This window comes from Chionomys nivalis, chromosome 4 (genome assembly GCF_950005125.1).
Source record: "Chionomys nivalis chromosome 4, mChiNiv1.1, whole genome shotgun sequence".
NCBI lineage: Eukaryota > Metazoa > Chordata > Mammalia > Rodentia > Cricetidae > Chionomys > Chionomys nivalis.
In genome coordinates, this window is record NC_080089.1 from 105,440,594 (window position 1) to 105,467,471 (window position 26,878).

The 26,878-nt window shown below is 41.4% G+C and overlaps 1 protein-coding gene across 1 annotated transcript in view; it reads left to right on the forward strand.

The window, feature by feature from the left end:
* Prkar2a (protein kinase cAMP-dependent type II regulatory subunit alpha) overlaps window positions 1-26,878 on the forward strand; it is a 67,381-nt gene that overhangs the window by 17,017 nt on the left and 23,486 nt on the right. The window contains exons 2-5 of the mRNA XM_057767866.1: window positions 13,310-13,345; window positions 16,024-16,076; window positions 19,150-19,233; window positions 24,606-24,712. Coding sequence (XP_057623849.1) covers window positions 13,310-13,345; window positions 16,024-16,076; window positions 19,150-19,233; window positions 24,606-24,712 — 280 coding nt within the window. The remainder of the gene's footprint in view (window positions 1-13,309; window positions 13,346-16,023; window positions 16,077-19,149; window positions 19,234-24,605; window positions 24,713-26,878) is intronic.

The following is a 26,878-nucleotide window of genomic DNA, read 5'->3' on the forward strand; positions in this document are numbered from 1 at the left end:
TCACAGAGATCTGCCTGCTTCTACCTCCCAAGTGCTGGGATTAAAGGAGGGATGCACAACCCCTACCACCTGGCTGGCTTTTGTTGTAGTTTTTGATCCAAGCTGGAAAGTGAGCTTTTCTATCCCCTACTTGATATATTCCAGGAGAGACCTGTGACTCGCTTGCCTTGGTTCCCATTATGCAGTGTTACCTTCCTGTGGCAGTGTGTAATCTTCCCAGCATGGGTCATGTGCACTGTCCTGTAGCTAAGAAGTGGGAATGACTGCTCACAGGGCCTGAAAGACTGAGAGAGGTCACTTCTCAAGCACAGCCCCAGTAGTCTGGTTTGAAGGGTAAGAGGGCAGTGGTGCCACAGGAGGTGGACAAACTTGTTGCTGAACAAGCTGCTTTAGTTGAGCAGATTCTTACTCTGCTTGGGCTGGAACACTAGAGAGCAGTCGCTTCCTTTCTGTGAGAGCAAGCAGAAGAAGTGTGGGCATTTTCATTTGCTTTGGCTCCATAATTAAAATAATAGAATGGTAGAATTTATTTTTCATTAAAAATATAAAATGAAGAGGCATGGTGACTCATGCCTTTAGTCACAGCACTCGAGGCAGAGGTAGGAGGATTTCTGTGCATTTTAGGTCTGGCTCGTCTATATAGAAAGCTCCAGGACAACCAGGGGTACAAAGAGAAACCCTGTCTCAAAAACAAGAACAAACACATACATGTGTAGATGAGCATTTAATTTAATCATAGCCTTTCTTTTCCTCAGTTGTGAAGTAAATCCTGGCTTGACCACTACCTAGTTAGGTGATGGTATGGGACGTTATCTGGGGTGAGACAAGAGTAGTGGGGAATCTTTAACATGGTTGGTAAGCCAGCTGTGGTGCTGCATGCACCTTTAATTCCAGTAGTAGAAAAGCAGAGGCAGGCAGATGTCATGAGTATGAAGCAGCCTGGCCTGTATAGTGTGTTCTAAGACAGCCAGGGCTACATAGAGACTGTCTCAAAAAAAACAAAATAAGCCAGGCACAGGCCTTTAATCCCAGCACTTGGAAGGCAGAGACAGGTGGATCTCTGAGTTCAAGGTCAGCCTGGTCTACAGAGTGAGTTCCAGGACAGGCTCCAAAGCTACACAGAGAAACTCTGTCTTGAAAAACCAAAACCAGCAGGGCGGTGGTGGCGCACACCTTTAATCCCAGCACTTGGGAGGCAGAGGCAGGCAGATCTCTGTGAGTTCGAGTCCAGCCTGGTCTACAAGAGCTAGTTCCAGGACAGGCTCCAAAACCACAGAGAAACCCTGTCTCGAAAAAAAAAACTAAAAAAAGAAAAACCAAAACCAACCAACAAAACAAAAAACCCAAAACAAAAAGGCGGTGTTGGCGTAATATTTGCACACAGTAAGACTTAAAAAATTATAACTAGAGACCTAAGAACTAGAGAGGTGGCTCGGTAGGTAAAACTTGCTAAGTCTGAAGACCCAAATACAGTCCCAGGAATCCACATGGTGAACAGAGAGAACTCAGTCCTGCAAGTTGTCTTCTGACCTCCACACATTTATACACACAATAAACAAATTATTAAAAAAAAATGACTAACGAAAAGCATTTGAGCAGGGCTGGAGAGATGGCTCAGTGGTTAAGAGCTTTTACTGCTCTTCCAAAGGACTCAGGTCTGTTTTCTGCACCCACATCAGTGGCACCTGTATCTCCACCTCCAGATCTGGCATCCTCTTTTGACATCCACATGCACCAACATGCATGGAGCATTCACTCAACACACAAAACAAATATTTCACAGTATTTGAGCTGGTTATACAGAATGAGATAATAGCTCTGAAAATTTTTTAATTTTTTTGGATTACATTTGTTTATTTAGTATGGGGAGACATTCCAGGCCTTACAAGGAGGTTAAAGGATAACCCATGGGAGTCAGTTCTTTCCTATTGGAATCAAACTCAGGTTGTTAGACATGGTGGCAACTGCCCACTGTGCTATCAGATGCTGCCTTTCCTTTTTTGTTTTGTTTTTCGAGACAGGGTTTCTTTGTATAACAGCCCTGGCTGTACTGAAACTCACTCTGTAGACCAGGTTGGCCTCGACTCATGGAGATCCACCTGCCTCTGTCTCCCAAGTGCTGGGATTAAAGGCGTGCATCACCACTGCCCAGCAGGCTCTCTTTTCTGTTTTTTTTTTTTTTTTAAGACTCTTTTTTTTTATATTGAGATAGTGTTTTGCAAAGTTGCCCAACCTGGCCTTGATTTCTGCTGGTAGCCCAAATAGGGTTTAAACTTCTAATCCTCTTAGCATCTTGAGTGCATGGGACTATCATGATACTACACCACCACCAAGCACCAGTTTTCTGGTCTGTGTCTCTTTAGTTTTGTCCAGTTTGACCAGTATGGCTAGCATAAGATTAGACTCATTTTTGCTCTTTGTAGAAGACAGCTGTGTTTACATGTTCTGAGTTTAAAATATTCATGCATATTCCAGACCTAAAAAACATTTTTTTTTTGAGAATAGAAAAGAGGATTTCTATATTAACAGCACATTACAAACAGAAATGCTATAAACAATATCCTCAGATAATAGAGTGGCAGCTGCAGATTGGTTACTAGGGAAAATAATGCTTGAAACCAGCTGATAAGTTTTGTTTGGAGGTTGGTTTTTTGTTTGTTTTTTGTTGTTGGCATATCCTTGACTCGGGATTCTTTAACTAGTGGTCAAACTGTTTTCTTGGTTGTTTTTAGTTACCTCTGTCACATAAGTAGAACAAACATTTTAAGCATTTTATGGTTTTGGTTTTTGTTGTTGTGGTGGGTTTTTTTTTTTTTTGTTTTGTTTTTGTTTTTTTTTTTTTGCTTTTTTGTTGTTTTTTTTTTTTTTATTTTGCTTTTTGAGACAGGGTTTCTTTGTCCTGGAACTAGCTCTGTAGACTTGGCTGGCCTTGAACTCAGAGAGATCTGCCTACCTGTGCCACCACTGCTCGGCCAGTTTTTTACTTTTTTTTTTTTTTTTAAGTTTTTTGGTTTTTCAAGACAGGGTTTCTCTGTAGCTTTGGAGCCTGTCCTGGAACTAGCTCTTGTAGATCCAGCTGCCTCTTCCTCCCGAGTGCTGGGATTAAAGGCATGTGCCACCACCGCCCAGCCAGTTTTTAACTTTTTGAGACAAGGTTTCTCTGTGTAATTCTGACAGTCTTGGAATCACTTTGTAGATCAAGTTGTCCTCGAACTCACAGAAATCGTCTCTAGAGTCCTGAGATTAAAATATGAGTCACCACGACCAGTAAAATCAGCTTCTTTTTAAAGCTAGCCCTCTGTATTCATGGTGTTAGCTAACTTTTGGTTAAAAATAGTGAGTTATATTCTACCCCAAAGATGAATATTCTGATGCATATTTGTGGTAGTATGAATTTAAGTGAGTTTACTTAACAAATATGTACAAAAGGTGTGTAGTAGCAGTGGTTCAGAGTAATTGTGCTTGTCATCAAGTAGTGACCTCAGTTGGATCCTTAGAACCTAGATAAAGGTGTAAGGAGAGAACCAATTCCACAGAGTTATCCTCCAACCTTCATACATTCACTGTAGAATTTGCTTTTGTTTTCCATCCTTTCAGATATAATCATGAACACATACATAAGCACACACACACACACACACATAGTGTGCCAGGCTTTGAGACTACATGGGCAAGCAAAGATAGACCTAATTTCATGCCTTGGGGCAACTAGGCTCAGGAAAGGGAGACCATGAGCAACCAACAAATGAATAACATTAGTTTAGCATTTGCTGTGGCATCACTCACTGCTCTGAAGGGAAGATACTTTGTTTTCTCAGAGTCTGTGACAGGGCTATGACCTCATCTGCAAAGTCAGTTAAAGCTTCCTTTTGATGAGTCTGAAAGTGAAAACTCTTAGTTTCAAAGGCTTTAATGGTATTCATTCCTTGTGGTGGTTTGAATAAGAATGGCCTACATAGGCTCATATATTTGAATGCTTAGTCATCAGGGAGTGCCACTGAGATGGATTAGAAGGTCTGGTCTTGTTGGAGTTGTGGGCTTTTTGAAGGAAGTATCACTGGAGGTAGGCTTTGAGGTTTCATAAACCATGCCAGGCCCAGTTCTCTTTCCTGTAGCCTACAGGTCAGGATGTAGCTCTCAGCTACTGCTCCAGTGCCATGCCATTCTTCCTGCCATGATGATAATGGACCCAACCTCTGAAATTAAGCAAGCCCCTCAATGAAATGCTTTCCTTTATAAGAGTTGACTTGGTAGGTAGGACTGGAGAGATGGCTCAGTCACTAAGGCTAGGCTCACAACCAAAACTATAAGTTGACTTGGTCAACTTGGTGTCTCTTCACAGCAATGGGACAATGACTATGGAACTCCACAAATGGTGAGAAAACCATTCTAGAAGCCACTGAATCAAGATAAAATGGGAGAAGGGCCAGTACAGTAGCCAAATGCAGAGAGGAAGGAAAGCATGGTAGTTTTGTCTTCATCCTTAGAACTGTGGAAAGGTTACTAAAGAATTTTAAATTACAAGATGAAGTGCTGCAGACTCTGGTTAGAAAAGATTACTTTTATAGCTGCCTGGGAAAGATTAGGGAGGGTCAGAAGCAGATGCAGATAATGTATCACTTTGGATGTTGCTATAGGATGTTGCTATAACGTAGGGTTGATGTTTGCCTGAGTTGGAAGAGAGAGTACTGGAGACGACTTTAGGGCAGATATAGAAGGCTTACATAGCCAGGTCTCAGGGACAGATTGGATACTGAATATGAGAAAATCAAAGAGGACATTTGAATTTCCAGCTTGTGCTTTGGATTGACAGCAGTGTTCTTTCGATAGAGAATGTGAAAAATGAGCTTGGGAAGGATGGAGGAGCCCCTGCGTTTGATGGTAGATATGTATGTAGGTTTGACATCTCTGAGATGTGATGTGGGATATCCTTTGTATATGTGTTGCTTTTATTGAACAATGAATAAAACTGTTTTGACCAATGGCTTAGCAGAGTTAAGCGAAGCAGGAAATCTAAACAGGGATATATAGAGGGTAGGCATTAAGCAGAGTCAAAGAGATGTCATATAGCTGCCGAGGGAGGATGACACTAGAAACTTAACTGGTAGGCCATAGCCTCGTGGTGATACACAGATTAATAGAAATGGGCTAATTTATGGTGTAAGAGCTAGCTTTAAATATGCATGAACCATTGGCCAAACAGAGTTGTGATTAATATAGCTTCTGTGTGATTATTTGGGTCTGGGCAGACAGGAAACAAACAAGCAGTTGGATATTCTTGTTTGGATCTCCCAGGACAAATCCAGCTCTAAGTGTGAGTTGGTGTTTGCACTGATGAGCATTATTGAGTCTTCCGGGGCAGGAGAGTGATCAAGTGAGAAGAGGGCCTCTGACAGCCAGGACAGCCAGCACCAGAGGACCATCCGAAGAGAATGAGCCTGCAAATATGGGGGAAATCCGGGTATATGGAGTAAATGAGTGAAGACAGGGAAAATCACATTCAAATTTATTTTTCCTAGGATCATTAATAAGCTTGCATTTGAAATAGAATTTTTTTTTCTGTTAGTGATCTACTTTTATTATCTAAAAAGGCATAACTGAAATTAGGTTGCTATAATTTTGTTGTCTCCTAGTAACAAGAAAAGCAGCCAATGGTTTTATAAAATAACACTACCAAAGTCATTTATATTTTCCTAGTGTGCCAAGCCTATCAAACTACTAGAGACAGTTAGTGTGTCTAATGCTGCCGAGACACCACTCAAGTGAGCTGAGGCTGTCTCTTGAGCTGTCTACTGCCTTAGATGTGAATGTTAAAAAGCTCAAATATTTAAAATAAAGAGATAAACATGCTTGAAGGGATGAAGTAAAGCAGTTTCAGAGTTAGCTGGTGGTAGTGGTACATCCCTTTAATCCCAGCACTTGGGAAGCAGAGGCAGTTACATCTCCATGAGTTTGAGGCCAGCCTGATCTACAAAGTAAGTTCCAGCATAACTTGGGCTGTTGTTCTACAGAGAAACTCTGTCTCAAACAAGGATACATGCATGCAGCATTTGAATGTGCTCAGGTAGATTTTTTATAAAATATTTTTACTTTATGTGCATTGGTGTTTTTCTTGTATATATTTCTGTGTGAAAGTTTCAGGTTCCCTAGAACTGTAGTTACAGACGTTGTGAGTTGCCATGTGGGTGCTGGGAATTGAACCCTCTCTGGAAGAGCAGCCGGTGCTCTTAACCACTAAACCTTCTCTCCAGCCCTTAAGAGAATTTTTTTTTTATGTGCATGAGTATTTGTATTTGCCGGCACCACGTGTATGCAGTGCCTCTGGAAGCTAAAAGAGGTGTCAGATGATCTGGAACTTGAGTTCCTGATAGTTGAGCTGCCAGGTGCTGGGAAGAAAAGCAGGAACTCTTGATTATGAGCCATCTCCAGGTTCTGTGCTGGGGTAGATTTTTAATTAGTTGATGGGGCTGGTTTTGATTACAGAGCACAGAGTTATCCAGACAGTTAACATTAGATGACTACACTTAAATTCATGTATAGCTAGTTTTCATAAAAATTTAAACATGAAAATATTATGTACTTTGGTAATTCACATTCAGTGAATATACAAACACTAACAGCTGGTATAGTTGGGCAGTAGTGGTGCACACCTTTAATCCCAGCACTCTACAGGCAGAGGCTGGTGGATCTCTGTGAGTTCAAGGCCAACTTGGAATTTTTTGCAGTAGTTCTGTGTTGTCTTGCTCATGGAGGAAAGGCACTGACTTATCATCTCCTCCCACTGAAAAGGAGAAAAATACTTGTCCTATTGGGTAGGGAAGAAGGATACAATGAGAGTTTGCAGGGGAAGCAAAAAGAAATGGAAAATTTTTCACCAGAAAAGAGGAAGAAGGGACCATAAGGTCTGACTTGATGGTCTTGACTGTGTCTCACATATGAAACTGTAGATGAGTAATGTCAGCCTGAAAGCCAGGACCTTCAAGAATTTTCCTTTCTTCCTATTTGGCATTATAGGAAAGAACCTTTCAGTTCATTCACAACCCAACATAGAACTACTGCAAAAAAATTCCGTGGCAGGCTGGACATTTGACTCAGTGTTTAAGAGCAATGGCTGCTCTTCCAGAGGTCCTGAGTTCAATTCCTAGCAACCACATGGTGATGACTCATTACCCTCTATCATGAGATCTGGTGCACTTTTCTGGCATGCAGGCACACATGCAGACAGAACACTGTATACATTTAAATTTTTTTTTTTTTTTTTTTGTGGCAGTATGGCAGGAAGAGTCCAAGGAAAACTTTGTTGTGGCCTTAAGTGCCATGGCTTTTGCACAGCAGGTTCTTGTCTCCAGGTGTTCCTTCATGATCACAGTAGGTCATGGGGAATGTGGTTCTTGAGAGCTTAGAATGAGCAACCATTCAGGTCAATGAGATGAACCCAGAGTGGATACTGCAGAACAGACAGGCCAAGATGTAACTGAGACAGGAGGACCTTCAACACTCAAGCAGGTCATGAATCCAAGTCTTTTGATCATCTTGGACATCAGGGTTCATGAATTGGCAAATTCCCTGCAGACAGGCACAGGCCTCTTCTGACTAAGAAGTGCCCTGTTCTGGGCTTCCTGACTCTTCCTGGAGCCCAGCACCACATCTAACCCTCCTCAGCACTAGCTGGTGTCACCGCATCTGCCACCAGAAAGCAAAGGGTGTTAGACTTTGATGGTTTGTTCTGATTGTTAACTGGACAACGTAGGATCACCTGGGAAGAGTCTAAGTGAAGGATTGTCTAGATCATGTTAGGCTGCAAGGGACTAATCTGAGCACTCTGATTGATGTAGGAAGAGAAGACCCAGCCTAAAAGTGGGATGCACTATTTCCTGTGTTTGGATCTTAGATGAATAAAAAAGAAGAAAAAAGTGAGCTGACACACACATGCTTGTTTTCTCTCTCAGCAGTCTTAACTATGGATGTGACCAGTGTTGGAACTAAAGGTACATGCCACCACACCTGGCCTAGCAGTAAATTTTTAAATTTTTTAAAACTTTTGTGCTTATTCTTTGTGCCTTTTACATCATGCATCCCGATCCTATTCATTTCCCTGTCTCTTTGTATCCACCCCTGTCCTTGCAACCCACCCATCCACAAAAATATATTTTTTAAAAAATTTATTTTTATGTGCATTGGTTAATTGCCGTGGGTGTCGGGTCCCCTGGAACTGGAGTTATAGATAGTTGTGAACTGCCATGTGGGTGCTGGGAATTGAAACTTTGGAAGATGCCCTTAACTACTGAGCCATCTCTCCAGACCCACAAAATAAAATTTAAGAGAAAAAAGAAAAGAAAAGAAAAAAGGAAAAATATCATCATGGAAGCTGTAGTCTGACAGTGAGTCTAGTAAACCTTTTCTTGTAAGTGTTCACCACAAAGAGTCATTGGTCTGGTCAAGGCCTCTGGTTTCTGCTACACTCTTGATGCTGGGCTCTCCTTGGATATCCTGTTGTTGCCCTGTGTTGTGGAGATCCTGAAGTTTTCCATCTACAGGACCATCCCCTTCATGTGCTCCTGCAGATCACAGATGGAGTAACCTGGTTACTCATAACCTGGTTCTGGACCTGGGTAGTTACAGGGTTGGTCAACCTGCCAGCTCACTCCATCCTCACCACCAGTGTGAGCTCTCCAGCATTGCCCCAGCTATTTTACCCCTTGCAGCAATGAGCAACGGGCAGGGCCAGTTCTCCTGCTTTCATGCCGTCAGGGTTGGAACTCCCACACCTGGACCATCAGGGCCAGCTCTAGTGTGTTGCCTCGGCAAGGTGCAGGGGCCACTCTCCTGAGGGCTGCAGCTGGTGAGGGGCAGGACCAGCTAGCACATCTGTCATAGGCATTGTGTGGGGTGGGGGTTGGGGAAGTGCGAAGGTAGTGGGCATCTCTTCCACCCACACCACCATATGCCAGTTGAAGGGTGCTGCCAGATCTCCCATGCTCGTGTTATTGGGGTGGTTCACCTGTAACCTTGTCAATAGGGTCAGCTCTGCCGTGCTAGCACTAAAGTTTTTAAATGTGGCTCATAAGGTCTGGTCCATCAGCTTCTGGGTACCTCTGAATGCTTCATGATCAGTTGGGTAATGTGTCCATGAAGAAACAGCATCAGGTCCTTCTTCATTTTGCCAGGACATAGCCCACAACCTTCTCATTCTCATGCTCAGCGATGTACCAGAGACGACCAGGAAGATCCATAATAGATACAGTATTTAATATTTCTTGGGAAAGAAGATGAGATTGTAGTATTCATGTTCATCAGGTCCCGTGTTCTAACTTGTAGCTTTGCAGATAATCATAATGGTGTGTTGGCAGAAGATTCCTGTCTCAGAGCCACTTGGTCCCAAATACCCAGCAGCTGCTTCCCAAATTGCCGCACAGAGGCTTAATGTTGCTTATAAATGCTCAACCAATACCTTAGGCTTATTAACTAGCTCTTACAATTTAAGTTAACCCATATTCCTTATTTATGTTCTGCCACGTGGCAGTACCTTTTCTCAGTATGGTGTGCCTATCTTGTTCTCTCTGCATTTTACTGGCATCTCCTGACTCCACCTTTCTTTCTCCGCCCTTCTTCCCATCATCTCTGCTTTGGTTGTCTTGCCTATACTTCCTGCCTGGCTACTGGCGAATCAGTGTTTTATTAAACCAGTTCAAATGACAAATCTTTACAGTGTACAAAAGGATGATCGCACAGCTTTAGAGAGCCTGTCAGTGCTAAGAACAGAGAGAGGATGTTATCTACTTGAAGAGGTAACATGTGCTTCCAGAAATTGAGTTCAGCAGCCAAAGCTGCAGGGCTAGATGGTCAAGATGGGACAGTGTGCCACAATCCTTCAAGTAACTTTGTTAGATTCTCTGATCTATCTTTCAGGTTTTGTTTGTTTTTTCAAGTTTCTTTTTCCTCCCCTCATTTTGGCTTATTTTTAGACAGGATATCAATATACCTCAAACTGTCCTGGAACTCAGTGTCTTAGTGTCTCAGTGTCAGAGTAACCAAGAACTTCTCTTCCTCCTGAGTACTAGAATTATTAAGCATGAGCTACATGGGTGTTTAGGAAGTCTTGGTGATCAAACCTAGTATTTCACAGATGCTGTGCAAGTACCCTGCCAGGTAAACTGTATCTTCAAACTCAATTTTCTCCTTTTAGAAAGTGGAGAAGGTTTTTGTTTGCTTTGTAATGTACTTTTCCATTCTTTACCCCATTTGCCCCCTTATGCTAAAGATTGAGCCCAGGCCAGGCTAAACCTGTGGCGCTATGGAGACTTCCGAGCTGACGACGCCGATGAGTTTGGCTACAGCCGCTAAGGAGAACTGCCTGGCCCCAGCACCACGGATGCCAGACCCTTTCTCTCTGCCAGGAGGCCGTTTTCAACTCCAGACCTAGCTGAGGGAGCATAGATTGGGTCTAGCTTTGCTTCAGTGTACAGAACCCTCCTATGTGGCGGGTAGCATTGCAGCTGGGGTGGGGAGCCTGAGGCTTGCTGGAGCAGACCATCACAGTGGCACTGCCATCCACAGTCTTTACTGGATGATTTTGTATTTTTATTTGAGGGTTTGTGGGGGTTTTTTAATTGTCTTCAAATCAGGAAAGAACCATGAATGACTTTGTCTTAGTGAAGTGGATAATCATGGCACCTGAGGCAGCTCCCAGCTGGCACCCACCTCTACCCCAGACCACCCTTCTTCCCAGACTCCGTCCAAGTGTTGATTATGTGACTTCTGATACATCCATTCTCAAACTCCAGTGTGTCCGCATCTGCCCTCTCACCAGCCTGTTCTGTATTTAAAGCTTTGAGACCCAATAAAATAGTACCTGCTGTCTGCAAACAAAAAAAAAAAAACAAAACAAAAAAAAAAAAAAAAAAAAGATTGAGCCCAGGGCTTCACAGATGTAGGACAAGTGTTCCTACCCCATAGTTATAAGTCTGTGCCTTTTTGGTTTGATTTTATTTTTAGAGATAGAGTCTTGGTATATAACCCAGTCTGGCTTCAAACTTGTAATACTCCTGTCTCAATTTCTCAAGCACTGGGTTTACATGCATGTACTACCATACAGGATATATTTTAATAATTTTATATGTATCAGTATTTTGCCTGTATATGTGTGTACCACATGTGTACCTGATGCCTATAGAGGACAGAAGAGGGTGTCAGATCTTCTGGAACTAGAGTTAAAAATATACTGGATGAGCAGGAAGAACAACCAATACCCTTCATTGAATCATCTCTCCAGTACCGTGTGTGTGTGTGTACACATATATATTTGTTTTTTCGAGGCAGGGTTTCTTGCTCTGTAGATTAGGCTGGCCTTTTACTCACAGAGATCCTCCCATCTCTGCTTCCTGAGTGACGGACTTAAAGGTGTACACCACCACCGCCTGGCTTATATTTTTTATAGTTACATTTATTATTGGCCAGGGGCAAACATATCATAGCATGTGTATGGAGGTCACAGGACAATTTCCAAGAGTTCTCTTTCCACCATATGGCTTATGGAATGGATTATCAGGCTTGGGGGCAAGCACCTTTACTCACTGAGATTTATTTTATTTTAAATTGGGGCTAGAGAGATACCTCAGTGGTTAAGAGCACTGACTGCTCTTCCAAAGAACTTAAGCTCAATTCCCAACACCCATGGTGTGGGGCAATGCTCTTGTACACTGTAAAGATTTGTCACTCATTGAATTAATAAAATGCTGATTGACCGGGCAGGAAGTATAGGCAGTGCAGCCAGACTAGGAGAATTCTGGGAAGATGAAAGGCAGAGCATCAGTTACCAGCCAGACAGAGAGGAAGCAAGATGAGAATGCCTTACTGAGAAAAGGTACCAAGCCATGTGACTAAACATACACAGGAATTATGGGTGACTTTAAGTCATAGGAACTAGTTAATAATAAGCCTGAACAATAGTCAAGACAGTTAATAAGAATATAAACCTCTGTGTGTTTATTTGGGATTGAATGGCTACAGGACTGGGCGGGAAAGAAACTTTTGTCTACACACCAACATTGTGGTTCACACTGTAACTGCAGTTCCAGGGAATCTAGGGTTCTCTTCTGGGAACCAAGTACCCACATGTTGCATGGATATACATTTAGGCAAAACACATATAAGCATAAATAAAATCTCAAAATAAAATTTAAATTATGTGTATGTCTATGTATGAGTATGTGTAAGAATAAGTTCCAGGTTATCTTTAGCTACATATATTACATATATATATACACATGTGCCCATGGAAGCCAGAAGAAGACAATATTGTGAGGTGCCCAACCTAGGTCTTGGGAACCAAACTCAGGTCCTCTGGTGCCTTGAAGTTCTAAGGAACTTTTCTTTCTTTCTTTCTTTCTTTCTTTCTTTCTTTCTTTCTTTCTTTCTTTCTTTCTTTCTCTCTCTCTCTCTCTCTCTCTCTCTCTCTTTCTCTCTCTTTCTTTTTTTCCTCTCTCTTTTTTTTTTTTTTTTTTTTTTTGGTTTTTCGAGACAGGGTTTCTCTGTGGCTTTGGAGCCTGTCCTGGAACTAGCTCTGTAGACCAGGCTGGTCTCGAACTCACAGAGATCCGCCTGCCTCTGCCTCCCAAGTGCTGGGATTAAAGGCGTGCGCCACCATCACCCGGCTATGATTTTGCCATTATGTGGTTGCCAGGAATCGAACTTCTGACCTTTGGAAGGGCAGCCAATGCTCTTAACCACTGAGCTATCTCTCCAGCTCTCCAAGTGCTGGGATTAAAGGCGTGTGCCACCACCGCCCGGCTTCTCTCTTTTTTTAAAAGATTTATTATGTATACAATTCTGTCTGCACGTATCTCTGCAGGCCAGAAGAGGGGACCAGATCTCATTACAGATGGTTGTGAGCCACCATGTGGTTGCTGGAAATTTAACTCAGGACCTCTGAAGAGCAGGCAGTGAGTGCTCTTACGCTAAGCCATCTCTCCAGCCCCTAGGAGCTTTTATTTTTATGGAAGTATTTTCCACTCACCAGCTCCCAAGACCAGGCTGGCCTCGAACTCAGATCTGCCTGCTTCTGCCTCCTGAGTGATGGATTTAAAGTTACGCACCGCTGCCAGCAGGGAAGTATCTTCTATATATATATATATTTTTTTTATGATCAGGTTGAGTAACAATAATTTGTAGTTAAATATGGAAGAGCGTGGACTGACCCACTGGTGAGTGTGGGGGTCAGTTCTGTCATCAGCGGTCTTTGTGTGAAGCAATGGTAAGAGAAGCATGTGACACAATGATGCTGTCTAAATGTTAACTTTTATTTTTACAGTTCCGACACCTAGCAGATTTACTAGAAGAGTGTCAGGTATGTGCTCTCTTTTATGACATACTGCTAAAACTCTGTTTTAACAGAGGAATACCTAAGTGAACATAAATTCATCTCCAAACTGAAACTATAAACTATCAGTATTATATAGATTTATTATACTTAAAGTAGAACTACCTGTGATTCCTTTAAGTAAATATTTACATATATTATTATAATTGGTCTTTTTGCATCTGTGTCTTAATATTTTTCTATATTTACAAATTATTTCTAAGAGTAATCTTCATGTTGCTATTTCTGGTATCCTAGATTATGTTGTCATTAAATTTTCTCATGAGTTCTTAAGTCATTTGAATTATAATCTTTAGTTATAGTGTGGAAAGTGGTGTTCTCTGTTGAGAGACTGAACATTGTCTCGGTCTTTTCTCTTTTTAGAGGCAATGCACAGATAAGGCTACAGGGAAGAGGTATCCCTGATATGCCTCCTTTGTACCACTATCTCAAGAACAAGCACTCTAGTTGTACCAGAACTCTAGCTCATTTTTATGTTCTTGTAGTTAACAAAAATTAATGCTTTCATAATACAGAAAATAACAGAAATTTTTTTCTCTCTCTTTTTTTTCTATCTATAACAGAAATTTGTGTTGCCCCACCCTTCCCTTTTTGAGTCAGGGTCTTACGTGCCCCAGGTTGCTCCTGACTATTCAGTGTGTCCAAGGATGACCTTGAGCGTCTTTCTGATTCTCACACACGTGTGTAGTGCTTGGATTATAGGCATGTGCTGCCATTTATTTAGTGTTGAGCATAGAACTTTGTACCCGACCAAATGAGCTAAATCCCCGCTTTCTGAGTTTTTTTTTTTGTTTTGTTTTCTTTATGGGACTAGTTTAATAACATTTTTTGTTATGTATTGTGGTCCAAGTTATATTATTTTTTCCAGTAGATATAATAATACTTTTATATAAGGTGAAGAACCACACAAATCAAGACATGTAGCGAGAGAAAGTCCCCTGCAAAGCAAGATTGTGGTGGAGGAGATGTGTGTGACTCGAGAGATCAAAGTCTCAAATTATTCTTATTTTTATAATATTTAATGCTGGGTGGTGCTAGCATATACCTTTAATCCCGACAATTGAGAGGCAGAGGCAGGTGGATCTCTGTGAGTCTAAGACCAGCCTGGTCTACAGAGTGAGTTCCAGGACAGCCAGATCTACAGAGAAATCCTGTCTTGAAAACTAGTCCCCCAATTATTTATTTATCTTTATTTCATATTATGGGTGTTTTGTCCACATGAATGCCTGTGAACCACATGCATGCCTGGTTCCTGAGATGACCAGAAGAGGGTATTGGGCCCCTGGAACTATAGTTATAGACAGTTGTGAGTGAGGTGCCATGTAGGTGGTGGGAATTGAACCTGGTTTCTCTAGAAGAGCAGCCAGTACACTTAACCACTGAGCCATTTCTCCATACACTGCCATACCTGCTCTGAGTGCTTCCTTCCTTCCTCCCTTCCTTTCCTTCCTCTCTTTCCCTCCCTCCCTCCCTCCCTCCCTCCCTCCCTCCCTCCCTCCCTCCCTCCCTCCCTCTCTCTCTCTCTCTCTCTCTCTCTCTCTCTCTTTCTTTCTTTCTTTCTTTCTTTCTTTCTTCCTTCCTTCCTTCCTTCCTTCCTTTTTTTAAAAAAATTACTTTTATGTACATTGATATTTTACCTGCATATATATCTGTGTGAGGGAGCTGGATCCCCTGGAACTGGATGTAAGCTGCCATAACCTGGGTCCTTTGGAAAAGCAGCCAGTGCTCCTAACTGCTGAGCCATCTTTCCAGTCCCAGTGGTCATAGGTCACTCTCTCTCTCTCTCTCTTCGAGACAGGGTTTCTCTGTGTAACAGTCCTGGTTGTCCTGGAACTAGCTTTTATAGACCAGGCTGGCCCCGAACTCACAGAGATCCATCTGCCTCTGCCTCCCGGGTGCTGGGAACAAAGGCATGTGCCACCACCACTTGGCCCCACACTTTAAAGACTTTTATGTGGATGCTGAGGATACTCAAACTTGCATTACAAGCATTACCAGCATTAACAGGCTATCCCTCTCCCAAACTCTCTTCTTTTTATAAGGTCCTACTTTCTTATGACCTTAATAACCTCTTTAAAGACTTTTTAAATATAATTTTTAATATAATAGTATTGATATGGCTTCAATGCATAGATTTGGTGGGGAGGCATAATTCAGTCTGCCACTGGATTTTTAAATTACATTATGCAACTGTTAGTGACATTTCAGTTTAAGATGACTATGGACAGGCTCCAAAGCTACACAGTGAAACTCTATCTCAAGAGAAAAAAAAGGTTTAAGTGTGGCAGCACACATCTATAATCTCAGTATGGGGAAGATTGAAGACAGGTGGGTTCATACAGCTCACTGACTAGTTAGCCTAGCTGAGTCTGAGCTCCAGATTCAATTAGAGACCATCTCAAAAAATAGGGTGAGGGCCTAGGGTAGTGGTGCATGCCTTTAGTTTCAGTACTCAGGAGGGATAGGTAGGGCTACATAGTCAGCTAGAGCTACATAGTGAGACCCTGTCTCAAATACATACATATATACATACATACATATAAATAAGGTGTAGAGTGGATGAGAAAGGCACCCTCTGGCATCCACATGACATCCCATACTTCTTTTTCCTAAAATCACACTTTTTTCTCTCTCTCCAATTTTAGTCTGTGCAGAAACCTATAACCCTGATGAAGAAGAGGAAGATAGTGATCCAAGGGTAAGAACTAAAAGTATTCATGTAGAATTGCATTTCCTGCTGATTCTCTTCTACTACTTACCTCAGATTAATCACTGATAGTGAAAATAAGTGTGAATTAAAATCTCAGTGAAAGGTTACATACTCTCTTGTGCAGCCCTAACTTCTACTGTTTGCATGCCTGTAAGTGTGGACTGTAAAGCTAAGTAGGCAGCCTTAAGAGAGGAATAGGTGGTGTAGAGAAAGGTTAAGGAGGATGGCGAAAGGATGCCTGTGCCGTGAAAATGGAAAAGTTACTGACGGTGCAATGGTCAAGCAGGGGAGAGGGAAAAAAGCAGGATCAGAACAGAGGAAGGAAGAGAAAGAACAAAAGCAAATTTTGTATGAAAAATATTGAAGAGAACCTTAATGTTTTGTGACTGATAAAAATAAATTTTAGCCGGGCGTTGGTGGCGCACGCCTTTAATCCCAGCACTTGGGAGGCAGAGGCAGGCGAATCTCTGTGAGTTCAAGTCCAGCCTGGTCTACAAGAGCTAGTTCCAGGACAGGCTCCAAAACCACAGAGAAACCCTGTCTCGAAAAACCAAAAAAAAAAAAAAAAAAAAAAAAAAAAAAAATTTTAGCTAGGTGCACATTTTTGGTTGTGAGCCTAGCCTTTAACGGCTGAACCATCTTTCCAGCCCTAGGTGCACATTTTTAATCCCAGCACTTTAGAGACAAGAGGCAGGCAGATCTCTGTGAGTTGAGAACAACCTGGTCTACAGAACAAGTTCCAAGACAGCCCGGGCTACACAGAGAAACCATGCCTTGTAAAACCAAAATAAACGAATAAGTGAATGAACGGTGAATAAATGAATAAATGAGAATAAAATTTAAAAGTGTCTACGGGATGCCATTTTTTTATACACTAGATTGAAACTAGCCCTGGTTGAGAGTTTGGTGAGGAGAACATGACTAACTTTGCAGAAGCCTTAGACATAGTCAGCTTAGAATTAGTCAGATTCTGCAGGTACTGGGCAGAATTTTCCCCAGGGATTCACAAATGGAGATCATATATTGTTGTAACAGCGAAAACTGGAAAGAACCTAAAATGACTCTGATAAAGGGTTATCACCTAGGGCTAAATGGTGTTACATGCAAAGTAAGAGAGTCTGGAGGATAGGATTAATTCCATAGCATATATGTTTAAATGAGGTGCTTCTTAATTTTATAATTAATTTTGTAAAATAAAAATAATTAATGCAATTGTTGATGTCTCTGCAGAGACTTAACACCTGAAAGAGTATACTCTAGATTGTAACTCTGGTTGGATAGGATCCTAGTTGACTATGTTTATTGTTTGTTTTTTTCGAGACAGGGTTTCTCTGTGTAGCTCTAGCTCTCCTGGTACTCTGTATACCAGGCTGGCTGCCTGCCTTTGCCTCCATCATAAATCATAACAGCATTGTTCATTTGGAATCATCCTTAACTCTTTTTGCTTTTTTTTAATCACTTCATCTAATTTTTTAAATAAATTTAGTTCTACTCTCTTCAAAATCTATCCAAACTTCTCTTCTTCTTGATGTTGTTTCATCTTCGGCACAGTGACTGTGCCTAACCTACTGCTGCTATTACAGCCAGCAACTGCAATTCCACAGTTACCAGCCTGCTTCTCTGGCTGAAGCCTGGCAGGAGTTCTTTTCCTACAAGCCTTGGCTTTGTCACTGCCACTAAAGGTAGTTTTAACTAAATCTGTATTTTTTTTTTTTTTTTTTTGGTTTTTCGAGACAGGGTTTCTCTGTGGCTTTGGAGCCTGTCCTGGAACTAGCTCTGTAGACCAGGCTAGTCTCGAACTCACAGAGATCCGCCTGCCTCTGCCTCCCGAGTGCTGGGATTAAAGGCGTGCGCCACCATCACCCAGCTAAATATGTATTTTCTATCTATAAATAAAACTTAAGATTCAAAGGCCAGCATAAAAACCTGCTAACTCAGAAAGGTTGGGTAACACCTCGCTAACCTTTTCTCCTTGTTGGTGGCTCCCAAAAAGCCCTCCCTTCTACTTCCTGTGTGTCTTTTTATCTCTTCCAGATGCCTATCTGATGCCCTCTGATGATTACTTTCTGTCACCTAGTTGCTAAGTGAGCCTCTTGACCCAAGGTTAATTTTATTTAATCAAAGCAAATGCAAACTTGGAGTTCACAGTGTGATCAAATATCCCTCAACATTTTGGTACCTTCATGGTTACCTCCTGGTCCAAACTATAGTGTAAGCTTCCCAGCTTCCTCTAGTCCTAACTGTAATCCTAATCCTAACCCTAATTTAACAGCCTTGTGATCCTTCAAGTATTAAATCTCTTTCTGAATTGATAACCTCAACCCACCCCCAAGTTGTTAGAGAAAGTTCTATTTATTCTATGAAGTATGTGTACCACGCTCTCTGAGTTTGGACATCCCTCCCTCAACTGGCCTGTTCTGATCTTTCCCTGTCTGCATCAGTCTCATCTCTCTTTGTTACCTGTCACGTCTGCTATTCATTCTCCCACCAGAAGATGCCCTGCTCTTTCCACAGTCATCTCACCTCTTGTCCTCTCAGGTTGTACTGCTGGAGATCTTAGCGTAGTTGGCACTTCCTCGGGAGGGCCTCACCTAGCCAGACGTAAACGTACTCTCATACTTTTATCTCCCTTGTCTACTTTTGGTCCTTAATCTTGTTGGACTCCAACATATTTTGTGTGTTTATAGAATGTAAGGGCATACAGTTTTATCTATGTGTTCACTGTTGTCTCCAGAGTAGAGAGTGCCTGGAATTGAGTAGATGTACAATATGTATTGAAGGAAGACTTTAGATTCCCTGCTGTCCAGATGAGATAGACAGCTGATGATTGCCTGCTGCACAGACAGCCAGTGGCTCCAGCAGTGCTCCAGAACACTGCCTCCCCAAAGCAGCATACTGCTTGCTGGTTTTGTGGAATTAGACTTGCTTAAACACACACACAATGTTTTACTTTTTTTCTTATCCCCCCCCACACTTTTTAGGAAAAAGAGATACATTAATTTTTAAATGGATGATTTTCAAATAGGCAAAATAATTATCTTGGCTTTATTTCAATTGACAGGTGGTTCATCCCAAAACTGATGAGCAGAGATGCAGGCTTCAGGAAGCTTGCAAAGATATTCTTCTTTTCAAAAACCTTGACCAGGTAACATTGATTTGAAAAAAAAAAATTGTTATGTTATTTTAACTTTTTCTCTATTTGGTATTTAAGCAGTTTTTAGCATGTTAGCCACAGTTGAATTAGTCTTGTATCTTCAGATTTATTGATTAAAAAAAAATCACTTTTATTCTGTTGATCACTATAATGAAGCTATGGTTTTGTTTTAAGACAGTCTTGCCAGCCAGTGGTGCACGTATTATATATAATATGTAATGCATGTATTATGTTAGTATCATTGTTTAGATCTTTTGAGACAGGGTCTCTCTACATAGCCCTTACTATCCAAATCACTATGTAGTCTTGCTGGCCTCGAACTCACAGAGGTCTGCTTGCCTCTGCTTCCCCAGTGCTAGGATTAAAGGTGAGCGTCTGGTGAAATGCCTATTTTTACACACTTACTGCCAGGAAGATGATTTAGTAGCTGTACAAATATGAGGACTTGAATTTGGATCCCCAGCACCCAGATAAAAAAACCCAACATGGTTCCATACATTTATAACTGGAGCACAGTGGGAGTGGAAACCTGCAGATTCTCTGAGTTCACTGGCCTATTAGTCTAGCCAATCAGTAAGCTCTGGGCTCAGCAAGAGACCCTGACCCAAAAAGTAAAGTAAGAAACAACTGAGGGAATATACTTAGTGTTAGCCCCTGGTTTCCACATGTATGCACACACATTCCCAAGTACAAATGTATATAATTTTTTTTTTTTTTTTTTTGGTTTTTCAAGATAGGGTTTCTCTGTGGTTTTGGAGCCTGTCCTGGAACTAGCTCTTGTAGACCAGGCTGGTCTCGAACTCACAGAGATCCACCTGCCTCTGCCTCCCAAGTGCTGGGATTAAAGGCGTGCGCCACCACCGCCCAGCCTGTATATAATTTTTTAAATTTCAACTTTATAATAAAGTCAAAAGAATAGTACCATGAACACCTATACCTTTAAAACTGTGTGTGTGATGTATGCATACAATATATGCACATGTATATCCAGGTATGTGTGCCCTTGTGAGACCAGAGAGGATGTTTGGTGTCCTGCTGTCACAGCCGTACTCCCTTCCATCTCTCAGGAGCCTGACACTAAGCCTTGGAAAATTCTCCTGTCTTTACCTTTCACCCTCACCTTTGCTGGGGTGACAGCCATATCCAGATTTTTTATGTATGTCCTAGGGATTTGAACTCATCATGTTTGCACACCTAAGCACGCTCACCTGCTGCGCCAACTTCTCAGCCCCCATATGCCTTTGAACTGCACTGGCTATTTAACATGTTCCATCGTTTATACTCTCCTCACATGTAAGTTTGTATACAGAGAGAGGAGACAGGAAGATTTTTGTTCTGAGCTGTTTATCCATACGTAAGACTTTATGACTTTCCATCACAGGATATTTGGGGTGTATTTTCTAAGAATAAAAAATATTTTAATTGTACATTTTTAATTTGCTTTGTGGTTTTTGATTTCATTTGGCCTAGGCTGGCCTCAGATTCCCTGTGTAACTGAGAATGATCTCAAGGACTGGGATTACAGGCATATGTCACCACTCCCAGCCTAAAGATTAATACTATTTTCGGTGATACTGGGGATTGAACTCATGGCCTGGAGCATGCTAGGCAAGCTCTCTACAACTAAACTATATACCCAGCTCTTTTTTCTGTTTCCTAGTCGAGACTCATATTGTGATTTGATTGTGATTATGTCATTTTGTTCCCCCTAGTTTTGTTTCCTTTAGGGTAGAATGTCCCCTTTTCTGACACCTCATCACAGTTTCTGGAGGATGCAGGTTACAAGAGGACCTGCTCAGAACAGGCCTAAGATGTCCCTTAGTTTGGAGTTTTCATGAACATTTGCCCATATTTTTTCTTTTTATGAATATTTTTTCTTGGCAGCATTTAATTAGAAAATTCCAGGGTATGTTGGTCCACGTTTTACATGAGCACGGATGGCACACAGTAGCAGCATTCTATTTTAGTCTGTCAGTTTGTACGGTACCCAACACTTCAGAGCCAAAGATGGCTTTTGGCATTTAATTTTAGAAAGCATAGTCACTCTGACAGAAATTACATGGAATTTCCAAAAAATAAAATTATTCCACTCTATAACTGTTTCTTTGTTTTATTTACTTGCTTATCTGGTTATTTTTTTTTACACTTCTGGTCCTGAGAATTGAACTTAGAACCTAACTAAGCTGTTCTGTATGTGTAGGTGTATGTCGGGGAGGTGCGTGTGCGTGAATGGAGAGACCAGAGGTCAGCCTTTGGTGTCATTCTTTACATGCTGTGTATTTTTTGTTTTTTCCTTTTTTGGTTTTCTGAGACAAGGTTTCTCTATATAATAGCCCTGGCTGTCCTAGAACTCTCTCTATAGGCCAGGCTGGCCTCAAACTCACAGAGAGCCACCTGTCTCTGCCTCCCAAGTGCTGGGATTAAAGGATTAAAGTCATGTGTGACCACCTCCCAGAGCTGTGTATTTTTTTATTTATTTATTTATTTATTTATTTATTTTGAATCAAATTCAAGCTTACTGAGCATCTCTCCAGTGTGTCATTCCCTGCCTTCCCCCCTTTTTTGGACACTTGAAGTCCTGTAGGCCAGACTGCCAAGAATGACCTTGAACTTCTGGTCTCCCTGGGTTTTTTGTTTTCAAGACAGATTTCTCTGTGTAGCAATCCTAGCCCTGGAACTAGCTCTGTAGACCAGGCTGGCCTTGAACTCACAGAGATCTGCCTGCCTCTGCCTCCTGCGTGCGTGCTGGGATTAAAGGCAGCACCATCCCCCAGTGGATCTCTCTGCTTTTAACCTCAATGTAAAACTGATATTTTTTTGTGTTCCCTGCCCCAATATTAATCTTTCTGTCTAACAGGGGGACTCCAATTGAAAGCTGAGACCAGTATTTGGTCAGAATTTAGTAGTGTCTTTTTTTTTTTTTCCTTTTTCCTTTTTTTTAGATTTATTTATTTTTTATGTTTACTGTGTTCTGCTGGCAAATATGCCTACATGCCAGAAAAGGGCATTGTGTCTCATTGTAGATGGTCATGAGTCACCATGTGGTTGCTGGTAATTGAACTCAGAACCTCTGGAAGAGCAACCAGTGCTCTTAACCTGAGTCATCTCTCCAGCCCCTGTTGTTTTCCTTTTTATTATATTTATTCATACATTTGCTTTCTGGTTATGACATACAGTGTTGGTAAGTATGTATTTACATGTATTATACATAAGTGAGACTATATTACCTACCCATTGGGTGCTACTTCTTAAGTAACATTATGTGGTAAAAGGTCTCCTCAGATTTGCCTGCTTTAGTCATAAAAATTGAGGTAGAAATTAAACCCTTTTTAGAGGTTAGTGCCATGCTGGCCTACTCAGATGATAACCTCCAAGGCTGTCTGCTCCGTAGATTTGGTAATCTTACTAATGTCCACATCTCTAGGAAAAGTGACAGCCATGGTCTTATAGACAGTATACTGGAGCCATCCAGGTAGTGACACTGTGGGTGAGACTCGGGATTGACACCGTGATTTAGATTATCAGTTTTTGTTGGAAACCTTTTATTTTTATGATAATGATTATTCCATATTAATTATGAAAATTAATGGGTTTCATTCACTGTGATATTTCCATATATGTAAATGTTTCTTCCAACTTCCTATCCCTCTTCCTTCTATTCAGCCTTTCCTTTCCATGGTCCTTCACTGTCAGGTTATTTTTTCTGTTGTTCAGTTTTCACATGTAAGAGAAAACATGACCACCTGTTCTTCTGTCCGTCTGCCTTCATTTAACATGATGCTGTTTCCATCCATTTCCTACAAACAACATGATTTTGTTTTTCTTCACTTATCTCATTGTATAGCTACCCTATTTTCTTCTCCCTCTCACATATTGGTGGGCATATAGACTGATTCCATATTTTGGCTCTTATGATTAATAACAAGAATGAATATGTATTTTTTTTGTCTGCTGACTTCATTTCCTTTTGATGACTACACAATAGCTGGATCATATGCATTTGTATTTTTAGTCTTCCGAGGAGCCTAGCCACTGTTTTCCATAACGGCTCTACTAATTTACATTCCCACCACCAGTATCCACGGCTTCCTTTCCTTTCCATCCCCACCAGCATTTGTTAATTGTTTTTATAATGCCCATTTATAGTTGCAAAAAATCTCACTATAGTTTTGGTTTGCATTTCCCTGATGACTCAGGTGTTAATACTGAGGCTCCCTCATCTCTTTACTTTTTAGAAGAGATCCCATACAAATATCTTAGCTTGGCCTTGAATTCTGCCTAGGATAATCATCTTGAACTTTTGATCCTTCTGTTTCGATCTCTCCAGTGCTGAAATTAAAGGTTTTATTTTTTATTTCAGCACTGGGAATCAAACCCAGGGCTTCTTGAATGCTAGGCAAACACTATCAACTGAGCCATATCCCTGGTCCTGTGTACTTTTTTTTTTCCTTCCTATTTTTGAGACAGGGTCTTTCTATTACTTAACTCTGGTTGACTCTCCTGGAGTTTACAGAGACCTACCTGCCTCTGCCTCGCAAGTGCTGGGATTAAAGGTGTGTTACACTTCCCTGGCCTCCTACTTCTTTTACTAAATGTCTCTTCAAATCATTTGCCTATTTTTTAAAACATGATTTTGGGCTTCTAAGAGGTTTTGCTTGTTTGTTTAATTTTTCTTTTTTGACATGATGGGAATTGAGCCTAGGTAGGGTCTTGCACATGCTAGGCAAGCGATCTATGACTGAGCTTCGCCTTCAGCCCAGTTGTCTGATGCTTTTTTTATTTGTTTAATCCTTTGTATACTTTGGATATTGATTCTCTGTCAGATGAGTCAGAAAGCTTTGTCAAGACAATACTACCTCGAAAGAATTGACAAACCAGATTTAAGAAACTGACAGGATTATCAAAATTCCAAGATCGCTGGTGTGGTGGCTCATGCCTTTAATCCCAGAACTGAGGAGGCAGAAATAGGAAGAGTTCAAGGCCAACCTGGTCTACAGAGCAAGTTCCAGGACAGCCAAAGGTACAGAGAGAAACCATCTTGAAAAAAAAATTCCAAGCCCACCTGGGTTATATAGTAAGACCCTGTCAAAAAAACAGAAAAGGGGCTTGGCACTTGTGCCATCTGTTAAAGGGGGTCCAAAGCCAAATAGTGCAAAACACTCATTTCCGAGAGCTCTTAGGTTCCTGTTTAAATGGTGGTGGTGATCAAATGTATATAGGCATACAAATTGGAATAAATACAACTTTGTGGGATGTTTGTTTCTGTTTGGGGCGGGGGCTGGGGGTAAGGGCATGGGCATGCCCAGCTGGCCATCGTGTTTTCTCAGTAAATGTAAAAGCCATCTGTTCTCTTTGTACCTTAGGAGCAGCTTTCTCAAGTTCTCGATGCCATGTTTGAAAGGATAGTCAAAACTGACGAGCATGTCATTGACCAAGGAGATGATGGAGACAACTTTTATGTCATAGAACGGTAGGGAAGCTTTGGGATTATTCGGCCCCACTTCCTTGGATTCTTAATTCAATACAAAAGCCTATATTATGCTGAGCCCAAAGATGTCTAGTGTCAGGTAAACAAGCTTCCCAAAACCTTTCAGGGATCATAGCTGCCTCTGTGTACTGCAGTCCTGAGTAAAACCCTATTTGGGGAGATGCCACTTATAGTTGAAAATCTTCTTTTTCATTAGATAAGGAATGACATGATGTGTTTTGTAAACATGTCATTTGCCCGTGTTCAGTTGAATTGATCCCTGCAGAGTATCTGTGACTGTGTATTGTCTTAGTGTGACTCTTTGGTTTTCAGCTTGCTGTGAAAAGTGAATGTACTCCCCTTACCTCCATGCTTTCTGACTCTGTACCAAGTCTAAGCTGTGCTGGGTTTACTTCCCTGATTTACTGCATCTTAGTCTCTTGAGTTGATAGTATTCCCCTGAGGAAGAGTAGGGGTTCCTTCTGACTCCTCCTCAGTCCTAAAGGAAGGAGTTCAAGGTAATAAAACATTATCATACATCCATTATCTTCTGTTATTCTTAATGTTAAAATTTTTTTTTATTAAGCTGAGCAGTGGGGGTGCACACCTTTAATCCCAGCGCTAGGAAGGAAGAGGCAGGCAGATCTCTGTGAGTTCAAGGTCAGCCTGGTCTGCATAGTGAGTTCTAGGATAGCCAGAGCTAGGCAGAGTATGAAGATTTACTTTTACTTATGTGTATGCATACTTAAATAAATAAATTTGTGTGCATGTGTAAAAAATTAAGGTTATTATTTTTATTTATGTGTGATGGGGCAAGGGAGGTAGGGGTAGTGGGGGTTGTACATTTGAGTACAGTGCCAACAGAGGCCAGAAGAGGACATCAGAGTTGGAGTTAAAAAGATTGTTGTGAGCTGCCTGACGTGATTGTTGGAATCTGAACTTGGATCCTCTGGAAGAGCAGTTTGTGTTTTTAACCATTGATCCAGCTCTCCAACCCCCCCGCCGGTTTTTTTTTTTTTTTTTTTTTTTGAGCCATCTCTTCAGACCCAGAATAATTGTTGGTTTTTTTTGTTTGTTTTGTTTTGTTTTGTTTGTTTTGTTTGTTTTTTGAGACAGGGTTTCTCTGTGGTTTTGGAACCTGTCCTGGAACTAGCTCTTGTAGACCAGGCTGGTCTCGAACTCACAGAGATCCGCCTGCCTCTGCCTCCCAAGTGCTGGGATTAAAGGCATGCGCCACCACCGCCTGGCTCGGAATAATTGTTTTTGTGACTTTGACTGTTATCAGGATTGCGCATCTTTTCAGTATCTTTACTGTTTTGGAGTGATTACATAGGGACTTACTTGTGCATATGTGTTCATGTGTGTTTGTGATTTCACATATGTCATTGTGGCTGCCTCAGTGTTTGGAGGTAAGAGGACATGTTCGGGTGCTGTTCTGTTTGAAATAGGCTCTCATGGACCTGGAGCTCCAGGACTAATGTAAGACAGACGGCCATCAAGCTCAGGGATCTTCCTGTCCCTGCATACCTGGTGCTGGGATTAGAAGTACAGGCCTCCACAACTGATATTTGTTTGTTTGTTTTTGAGACATGATTTCTTTGTGTAGTCCTGGTTGTCCAAAACACGATTTATAGACCAGGATAGCTTCAAACTCACAGAGATCCATCTGCCTTTGCCTCCTGAGTGCTGGGATTAAAGGCATGCTCTACCACTACCCGGTATTCAAGCCCTTTGCCAGCTGAGCCATCATCCCAACCCTCAGACGTTCTCTGAGTGACTTGTTAATGTGATGTTAGTTGTTTTACAGAAATTCTGAAAAGTTGGTTTGCTTCTGTGATCCATTGAGCATGTCTATTTCTCTAAATGTTAGTCAATTCTGAGTACTTTTCTTGAGTTATAGTAGATAGAAATTTGTGTGATTATTTTAATCAGTTCTATCCTTGTTTCCAGCAAACCATGAAAGAAAAACTTTACAGTCAATACTATCCACAGAATACTTGGTAAAAATTAAACATCTTTTTGTAATAAACTGTTTATCAGACAAGATATAGTGGCTTATCAGGAAGCTAAGGCCACAGGTCAGCACTTGAAGGCCAGCCTGGGTTAGACTGAAAGACTGATATTAAGGAAGGATTCCTGTGCTCTCCATTTCCAGAAAATTCTGTGCTG